Source organism: Piliocolobus tephrosceles, chromosome 20 (assembly GCF_002776525.5).
Source record: "Piliocolobus tephrosceles isolate RC106 chromosome 20, ASM277652v3, whole genome shotgun sequence".
NCBI lineage: Eukaryota > Metazoa > Chordata > Mammalia > Primates > Cercopithecidae > Piliocolobus > Piliocolobus tephrosceles.
Window position 1 is genome coordinate 18,556,899 of NC_045453.1, and position 9,875 is coordinate 18,566,773.

The 9,875-nt window shown below is 46.3% G+C and overlaps 2 protein-coding genes and 1 non-coding gene across 3 annotated transcripts in view; 2 read left to right on the forward strand and 1 right to left on the reverse strand.

Annotated features, from left to right (window-relative positions):
• Window positions 1–2,035: 2,035 nt before the first annotated feature.
• WFDC3 (WAP four-disulfide core domain 3) lies at window positions 2,036–5,206 on the reverse strand. Its single transcript, XM_026455301.1, has 3 exons — window positions 5,008–5,206; window positions 3,240–3,425; window positions 2,036–2,266 (listed from the first exon to the last, which is right to left on the reverse strand). The coding sequence occupies exons 1-3, from the start codon at window positions 5,204–5,206 to the stop codon at window positions 2,250–2,252; spliced, it is 402 nt and encodes a 133-aa protein (XP_026311086.1). The 3' UTR covers window positions 2,036–2,249.
• A 1,486-nt stretch (window positions 5,207–6,692) lies between these two features.
• On the forward strand, window positions 6,693–6,817 carry LOC111530052. Its single transcript, XR_002727686.1, has one exon. It is a non-coding gene; the product is annotated as a U6atac minor spliceosomal RNA (small nuclear RNA).
• A 494-nt stretch (window positions 6,818–7,311) lies between these two features.
• DNTTIP1 (deoxynucleotidyltransferase terminal interacting protein 1) overlaps window positions 7,312–9,875 on the forward strand; it is a 42,003-nt gene continuing 39,439 nt past the window's right edge. The window contains exon 1 of the mRNA XM_026455302.1: window positions 7,312–7,380. Within this exon, the coding sequence (XP_026311087.1) occupies window positions 7,312–7,380 (69 nt within the window). The remainder of the gene's footprint in view (window positions 7,381–9,875) is intronic.

The window sequence follows — 9,875 nt, forward strand, 5'->3', positions numbered from 1 at the left end:
TATATATATCTATCTCATCTCTCTCTCTCTCATCTCTATCTCTATCTCTCTATATATCTCTCTCTATCTCTCTCTCTCTCGACGTTGCTACCTGTGAGCAGGTCAGCAGCTCCCACCGCAAAGGGTGAGTCTCCAGACAAGGAGGAAAGGTCTGCAAGGAGCAGCTCTCCCATTGCTCAGCCTGAGCTGTGCCTGGGGCGCACACCTGCCCTCCATTCCCACTCTCCACCCTGACAGAACATCATTCTGCAATATTTTAGGATTCCCAGACTGTTGTTGTTTTTCATTGAAAGTTCTACCCGTTTTTTTTTCTTTTTTTTTTTGAGACGGAATTTCGCTCTTGTTGCCCGGGCTGGAGTACAACAGCAGAATCTCAGCTCACTTGGAACTTCCACCTCCCGGGTTCAAGTAATTCTCCTGCCTCAACCTCCCAAGTAGCTGAGATTACAGGCACGCACCACCACACCTGGCTAATTTTTGTATTTTTAGTAGAGACGGGGTTTCACCATATTGGCCAGGCTGGTCTCGAACTCCTGACCTCAAGTGATCTGCCTGCCTCGGCCTCCCAAAGTGTTGGGATTACAGGTGTGAGCCACTGCGCCCAGCCACTGCTGAGTTTTTGTGACTTCTCCCCCTTGTTTTCATTCTGGCATGTGAAATTCTGGTTTCTACCTGGTTTGGAACATTCATCTCTTTTGAGTAGAGTAGATGTATGTCAATGTTGCCTGATTCAAAAAACAGTGGTTGGCATGAACCTCACAGTGGCCATACCAGGAATATCCATGACTCCAGGATCATGTTGCAGGGAACTGGGAAGGGTCAGTGTCTGTGTGATGGGCTGCTGAACATTTTGGAAGATCCCTCTTCCACTGTTTTATCATTTTGTTGTTTATTTAAAAACTCAAATACATGCACATAGTTTTTTTTAAAAAAAATCATATTATCACACCACCACACCTGACTAATTTTTGTATTTTTAGTAGAGACAGGCTTTCTACTACAACAGTCAAAGGCACAACTACTTAGAAGGCTGAGGCACGAGAATTGCTTGAACCCAGGAGGCGGAGGTTGCACTGAGCAGACATAGCGCCACTGCACTCAAGCCTAGGCAACAGAGCGAGATTTTGTCTCAAAAAAAAAAAAAAAAAAAAAGATAACTAATTAAATAAATTACTCATTCATAGAGTTCTATTTAAAGAATATATGTGACGACATGAAAGATCTCCAAGATATACAATATAATCCATTTCATATAAATAAAAAACATAACTTTAAAAAATTATCTTGGTCCCAAGAACCTAGGGACGTCCCCTCCCTAAAATAAAGCTACCTGGAGGGGACAAACTGCTTGTCTTGGAGCCAAGGGCTGGCCCTCAAGGAAGGAGGTCCAAGGTGGGAACATTCCAGCAACTACAAGAAACTAGCCACTCGGCCGGGCACAGTGGCTCACGCCTGTAATCCCAGCACTTTGGGAGGCTGAGGCAGGTGGATAGCCTGAGGTCAGGAGTTCAAGACAAGCCTGGCCATCATGAAATCCCCCCTCTACTAAAAATACAAAAATTAGTAGGGCATGGTAGCACGCCTGTAGTCCCAGCTACTCAGGAGACTGAGGCAGGAGAATTGCTTGAACCCGGGAGGCAGAGGGTGCAGTGAGCCGAGATTGCGCCACTGCAATCTAGCCTGGGCAACAGAACAAGACTATATCTCAAAAAAAAAAAAAAAAATACTAGCCACTCACCCCTGTTACACCCTCAACCTACATTCTCCAATAAAAGAAAGAAGGTCAGCAGGTCTAAAAGAGACTGACCTCCACCCCCACCAGGGCTTGAGAAAGACATCTAAGGCAAGTCACTCTCAGTTTAGTTTCCACCCATCTCTCCCCTAGCCACACCCAACCAAAACCCATTTTCAGAGTCGTCACAAAGAATGGATTACCCATCTGTCCTAAATATGTAAATCGTGCAATCCCACAGGCACACACATACCCTCTAGCTCTCCCATATCATCTGAGCCCTCAAACAGCACAGACAAGAGGTCAGCACCAGCCTTTATTGGGAAAGAGAAGCACCACACACCACTGCCCAATCCAGGGCTGTTTCCCAGGCTCTGGTCAGCGGCAGGAGGAGAAGCAGAGCAGAGAGGGCCATGAGTGCCCTTGGAAATGTCACAAGCCCCAGGATGTCACCCTCTCTTGACTGCCAGGGAAAGCTTCCAGAGTTACCACAGAAGTTCCAGACAAATCAGCACAGCTAGGGCACTGGGATCTCTGCAAGTAGAAGAAATATCAAGTCACAGCTGTGCCCTCCTGGCTTCAGCTATCCGAAATATTTTCCCTCTACCCTAGGAAAGCTTGGCCTATATTGCTCTCAAAAGTCTTAAATGGCTCCTTGCTTCCCAGACAATCCAATCCAAACTGGCACTGAAGGCTCTTATTATTCAGATGTCAACTTTATATCTCCTGTTATTAAAAAAAAAAAAAAAACTGGAGATATGGTCAGGCACAGTGGCTCACGCCTGTAATCCCAGCAGTTTGGGAGGCCGAGGCGGGAGGATCACCTGAGATCAGGAGTTTGAGACTAGCCTGGCCAACATGGTGAAACCCCGTCTTTACTAAAGATACAAAAATCAGCTAGGTATGACAGCGGGTGCCTGTAATCCCAGCCTTGGGAGGCTGAGGCAGGAGAATTGCTTGAACCCAGAAGGCAGAGGTTGCAGTGAGTTGAGATTGTGCCATTGCACTCCAGCCTCGGTGGCAAGAGTGAAACTCCATCTCAAAAAAAAAAAAAAAAAAAACCAGTGGAGATATGTCTGTTCCTTTACCCACTCTGCCCCCACTTCTCACCTCCCAAACCATATCCCACACATTCCTACCCTGTGTTCCTTTGCCAGCAATCACCAGATTACCGGTCTGGCATGTCCGTGTGCTATCCTCACTTTGTCGCATCTGCCTAGCCTTAAGGGCCTCGATCAAATCCCACCTCTCCCAGGGAGCCACACCTGGGACAAGTGTAAGCCTGTACTGTTTATATGAGGGTTCTCATCTGGGACCAGGTTCACCACACCCGGGAACAGATGTAAGCCTGTACTGTTTGCATGAGGGTTTTCATCTGGGACATAGGTTCTCTCTCTCCAACTAGACTTTTCCTGACCTTCTGAAATCCCCTTCCCAGCACCTAAGCCAGTGCTTTTTTGCACATAGCAGTTGTCTGTTATTGTTGATGACAATGGACTGTACTCACCTAATTCAGAATCAGACCTCACAGTCCAGTTGGGGCTCATGGTCAGTTTTTGGGGCAGGACTGCTGGGACACAGAAGCGGCCACAGCCTGACTTGCAGCACTTTTCTCCAGCTTGACAGTTCTCATCCATCACACAGCCGACAATGCACAGGCCCACCAGAACTTTTGGACAATCGCCGCCCCGCCCTGTGGGAACAACAGGCACAAGAAAAGGGACAGGGTGTCAGCTCTGCCATCTCCATGTTCCCATCTAGAACTTACACACAGAGGCTCTAGGTCAGTCAACCCCTGACCCTCACTAGACCCAACTAAACTGGCTGGGAAACCACGGAGCTGGAGGATCTGAGAATCTTTAGGAACCCAAGAGAACTCTGAGCCCAGAGTTTTCAAATGGTGCCCCAAAGGGAGTTTCCAAGAAAGAACTCAGGGATTGATAACCCTGCAGGTTTGGGGTGGGGGTGATGATGTGTGGCAGGGACAAGCCTCCCAGACCACCGCCCTCTCCCCCTATGCTCTGGATTCATAGTGTCACTTCCTCATGGTAACCTCTGCCACCCTAGACAAGGTTTGATGTCCCTACTTTGTGTTCCTGTAGCACCCTGTATACTTCCTCTCATCAAACTTTATGATAATCTCTTATTTAAAAGGAGTATGTCTATCTTCCCTGATGGCCTATAAGCTACATAAGGACAAGAGTCTGTCCTCAGCCTTGAGCACTGCCTGGGAATCTAAAGGAACTAAGATAGCACCAGAGTCAATGATTCTTTAATGGAGATCCACAGTGCCTGGCGCTCAAAAATATTTGTTTTTTAAAAACGTTGAAGAAAAAAAGGCATTGGAACAGGAATGCTTTTATGTTTATATATATATATATATGTGTGTGTGTGTGTGTGTGTGTATGTGTGTGTGTTTCTGGCTGGGCGCAGTGGCTTATGCCTATAATTCCAGCACTTTGGGAGGCCGAGACGGGCGGATCAGGAGTTCAAGACCAGCCTGGTTAACATGATGAAACCCCATCTCTACTAAAAATACAAAAATTAGCAGGGCATGGGCCGGGCGCAGTGGCTCAAGCCTGTAATCCCAGCACTTTGGGAGGCCGAGGCGGGCTGATCACGAGGTCAGGAAATCAAGACCATCCTGGCTAACACGGTGAAAGCCCGTCTCTATTAAAAATACAAAAAAAAAAAAAAAAGATTAGCCAGGCATGGTGGCAGGCACCTGTAGTCCCAGCTGCTTGGGAGGCTAAGGCAGGAGAATGGTGTGAATCCGGGAGGCAGAGCTTGTAGTGAGCCAAGATCGTGCCATTGCACTCCTGCCTGGGCGACAGAGCAAGACTCCGTCTCAAAAAAATATATATATATATATATTTCCAACTAAGATTTCATTTGGGGCAGGGGAGAAGCTTTTTGTTAAAAATTAGATCTGAAATCAGGATCTTAGGCAACTCCCTCATTTTACAGATAAAGAAACTTGGGCTCAAAAAGAAGCGTTTGCTTACTCAAGGTCACAGAGCAAAACCTCAGCAGAATCAAGACCAAAAGCCACACTGTCTGTCTTCCAGCCCAGGTAGTTCCTACTGACCCACAGTGCCTTCCCCCTAGTTCTTTTAATGTCAGCATAGCCCCTCGGCCCTAGAAGAAGGGGTTGCTTTGGGTTGGAGGACTAGAGGGACAAGAAGAATGAGAATCCTAGCTCCTCTCAGGAAGGGAAAGAGAAGCACTCTTCTCAGGAAACACTCAAGGATTTCTTCCCAAAAGAGCCAACATACCTCCCTCGATGTCTCCGACACAGGTGTGGCCACAGCCAGTGCTGCAGCATTTATGCCCCTGGGGACAGGATGCATCCCCATCACACAACTCCTCACACAGAAGGGGGTCAGCAGGACATTCACCACCAAACTCTGCTACAGAAACAAAGCATTGGAGCCCAGAGATGCTTAGGCCCACAGTATGAAACACATTTTTCATTGTATCCCATGTGTATGCTTATATATAGTTATATATTTATATACATATATCATATACACATATAGTTATGTATTTATATACATATATTATATACATATATAATGTACATATGTGTGTGTATCATGTATCTGCAATACATCTGATTTTTTTCAGACAGGGTCTCACTGTGTTGCCCCGGCCAAAGTGCAGTGGCACAATCATAGCTCACTGCAGCCTCAAACTCCTGCATTCAAGGGATCCTCCCGCCACAGCCTCCTGGTAGCTAGAACTACAGGCACATGCCACCAGGCCTGGCTAATTTTATTTATTTATTTATTTATTTTGTAGAGACAGGGTCTCACTGTATCACCCAGGCTAAAGTATGGTGACACAATCATAGCTCATTGCATCCTGAAACTCCTGCGCTCAAGGGATCCTCCCACCACAGCCTCCTGAGTAGCTAGGACTCCAGGCACAAGCCACCAGGCCTGGCTAATTTTATTTATTTATTTTGTAGAGAAAGAGTCTCACTACCTTCCCCAGGCTGTTATCAAACTCCTGGCTCAAGTGATTCTCCCACCTGAGCCTTCCAAAGTGCCAAGATTACAGGCGTGAGCCACCACACCCAGCCCACCTTGATATTTTATATTCTAGTTCTCCTTTTTCCTAGTTACTAAATTGCTTTCAAGACTCACAGTTTGAAAAACACTGTTCAGGTTTAACCCACTGTGGCCAATATTCTCCCTGAATTCTCCCTGTGGCAGACATTTACAATGGTGGCCTCCAGTGAACTTTATCTCCTGGGATTCAGGCCCTTGTGTAGTCCCCTTCCATGCCTACTCTGGGTTTGACCATCTGACTGACTTTGACAAATGGGACATTAGCAAATGTAATGTAAGCAGAGGTTTGATAAGCACTTGCATACTGGGGCTTGTCCACTCAGAATACTTCCTCTTGGAAACCAGCCGCCATGTTATAAAGCAGCTTGAACTATACTATGGGATGACAAGATGCCCCATGGAGACCGAACCTAGAAGAGAGGTCATCCTGGACGTGGTGGCTCCAGCTGAGCTCCCTGCTGAGCTCCCAGCTGAATGCAGCTAAATGAATGACCACAGCTACATCATGTGGGTATATGTACTGCCCAGCCAAGCTCAGGCAACCTACATAACTGTGAAAAAGAGTAACTATATTGCCTTAAGTCATGAAGTTTGGAGATGGTTTGTTATGCAGCAATAGATACCGGATACTAAGTTTATTCTGAGAGGCAACAGGTCCAGCTAAAATGATTTGTTTCCCCATATTCTCTTGCAACTAGGGGTGATCACAAACTAGGACATAAACTGGGAAATCTTTGTCCTCCTGACACAGGGAATACCCCTTTCAAACTGCTCCCTCATTTCTTTCTTCTTCCAGTCCAAAGACAGACATTACACGGAGAGGCAGAGCAGCCTTCTTTCAATGAGGAGGCAACTCAGCATAACGAAATGGTCAAGAATGCAAAGGAGTGTTGCATGAAAGGGGAAAAGGTTAGCACTCCCCTCGACAAGGAGGGAAGAGGCCCTTGGGCCTGAGAATATGCATAGGTTCAAGCATTGCCACCTATTTTGTGGCATCTAACTATCGTCTTTTAAAATAAATAAATGTAAAAAAAAAAGAATTGCTAAGAAGAAACAGGGAAATAGTTTCATCCCTGTTAGCATCATGGAGCCACCATCCCAGCCTCAGGACTTCTCGTTATATGAGAAAAACAAACTCCTATATGATTAATTTTCTGTTGTGTGCAGCCAAACACATTCCCTATTAAAATAAACTCAGAGGAGGATCTTGCCCAGAACTGCAGAGTGAGTCAGCAGCAAGGCAGGACAACACTCAGCCTCTTGATTTGCGGTAAAGTACTTTTTCTACTACTCTACGCTTAAAACATGCAGGCAACTGGCCAGGGCCCCAGGCGCAGGCACACCCAAAGAAGGCCACATCCAAACCAAAACAATTCACCGTGACTCATTCGTCTTAGTGTTTATTTCAAGTTTCTTAAGTAAAGAGAAAGGTGACAGGCAATTAAAGAATTTCACAGAAAACCAAAGCAAGACTGGACCAATGCCTCTGAGTAGGAACAGGTAAGTATGATTGTATACAGCTGGCTCCAGGAAGTCTCCTATGATGGAAAAAGCAAGTACTGGAATCCAAGGAGAGTATGTGCAGCTAAACAACCCAGGCATCATAACCCTGTATCCTGGGATTTTCCTGAACAGCCCCTATTTCAAATATCCTGTGCTATTGTGAGATCACATCAAAACTATGTGTCCTGATTTTTGACTCAGAAAATGTGGTCACTGTAACCACCAAATGCATCTCCCTGCACTTCCCCACCTGCTTGACAAACACTGAAATCCATTTAACAAGGAACAAAAGCCTTCTATCTCACAGTTGAGAAGGGGGGGCATAAAAATCTCCCTGGTGGAAAAACCCAGTGACATAAACTTCTCATAAAATTATGCCACGTGCCCTAGAATCTGGGAGTGTCATACATCCCAGATTTCACCATTTTGCGGAGCTTGGCCCTGAGATGACTAAAGCCAGGAGCTCTCTGCTACTCTCTGCCCTCGTCCTCAAGACCAGGCATGGAGCACTTACCTCTACCCTTTTCCAGGCCAGTCTTCCTGGAGGCCTGGAGGGTCACAGCACTTCGCTTTTGACCAATGACCAGCAATGCCACCCAGTCTGACACCCTGCCTTATACATGAATCCCTGCCACATGATCCCTTTCTCTCAGCTCTAACACCTGGAATTAATGGGGCCTCACTACCTCCAAGCCAGATTATGCTATCCTTTACTAGCATAGTAAAGGATTAAGCTAGACAGCCTTTACACCTCCTTTTTTTTTTTTTTTTTTTTGAGGCAGGGTCTTGCTTTGTCACCCAGGCTGGGGTGCGGTGGCCTCAAACTCTCGAACTCCTGGGCTCAAGCAATCCTCCAGCCTCAGCCTCCTAAGTAGCTGAACTATAGGCACATGCTACCAGGCCCAGCTAATTATTTGTATTTTTTGTAGAGACGGGGTCTCACTATGTTGACTAGGCTTGTTTTGACCTTCTGGCCTCAAGCAACTCTCCCGCCTCAGCCTCCCAAAGTGCTGAGGTTACAGGCATGAGTTGCCATGCCTGGCCCTTTGTACCTCTTTATACTCACCTGAAATCTGATTGGTCCTTTTCCTATCCCCAGAGACCTTACAAAAAACCTGGCGGATGCCATTCTTTCAGGCAGGATCCTCTGTCTTTCACTATCCTGGCTTTGCCATGCTAGGTAAGCTCAGTTCCTCATAAGACGTGCTCTCCAATCACCTCACAATTAGCTTTCCAAGAATCAGGAAGAGAAATAGGAATGGTAGCCAGAATGGGGATGATGGTTCCCCACCCATCCCAATACTCTAAGCTATCCAAAAAAGGAGTAGAAGCTGAAGCCCAGGAAATACAGTCTGTCCTGCTGCCTCAGCTCCAACCTGCCACTATGTCTAAGAGAAAGATGCCAGTTGCTGTTGGAAAAGTAAAATTTCAGCACTTCTTAACCCAAGAAGGGCCCTCTGAGCTAACAAACTTACTCCGCTTCTCTTGTAAATAGAGAGACAGACAACCAGAGACAGGGATCGGCCTGAGGTCAACGGTAGCAGAACTGAGTCACAAATCCCCAGCTCCGACATAAGGTCTCATGCCCTTTAAACCACATCATGGGCCCGGTTCAGTGACTCATGCCTGTAATCCCAGCACTTTGGGAGGCTGAGGTGGGTGAAACACTTGAGGTCAGGAGTTCAAAACCAATCTGGTCAACATGGTGAAACCTTGTTTCTACTAAAAATACCAAAAAAAATAGCCAGGTGTGGTGGTGGGTGCCTGTAATCCCAGCTACTGGGAAGGCTGAGGCAAGAGAATTGCTTGAACCCGTGAGGCAGAGGTTGCAGTGAGCCAAGATCGCACCACTGCACTCCATCCTGGGTGACAGAGTGAGACTCCATCTCAAACACACACACACACACACACACACACACACCATGATGATCCCCTACACTGCAGCAAGGATCACACAAAAACAAACCAAGAAGCATTGGACTCACTCCACTCAGTTCTGCCAAAAGAGAAGACCCAGTGGTAGATAGTTTTAGGGGTTAGGAAAAGTTATCCACCAGTGTGTAGGGAGTCCTCAAGACCACCTACTTCCAGGTTCAGTGATTCATTAGCAGGACTCAATGTATAGTCATAGCCATGGCTATGATTTATTACAGCAAAGGGATACAAAGAAAAATCATCAAAGGGAAAAGTCCAGAGGAAATCAGGTGCAGATTTTCAAGAGTCCTCCCAGTAGAGTCACAGGATGCACTTAATTCTTCCGGCATGGAATTGTGACATGTGTGAAGTGTTTTCTACCAGGGAAACTCATTAGAGACTCACTGTGAAAGGTCTCTACTGGAGACTGGTCACTCAGGCACCCTCTGCCTAGCACGTACCAACATTCCAGACTCTCAGAAGGAAAGCAGATGTTCAGCCTAAACCACAATGTTTACACAAACAGTTTAGGCATGGTGAACCACTCTTATCAGTTAGAGTAGGACAAACACCCACAAAATCCAAGTTCCCAGAAGCCAGCCAAGGTCCAACCTTGCCCGCAAGCCTTTTTTTTTTTTTTTTTTTTTTTTTTT

Excerpts from the sequence above, each read along its gene's own strand:
- WFDC3 (XM_026455301.1), bottom strand. The coding sequence starts at position 5,206 with ATGAAAAATGTGTTTCATACTGTGGGCCTAAGCATCTCTGGGCTCCAA. Across the intron at positions 3,426-5,007 it reads TGTCGGAGACATCGAGGGAG|GGCGGGGCGGCGATTGTCCA; the intron begins GTATGTTGGCTC and ends TTGTTCCCACAG.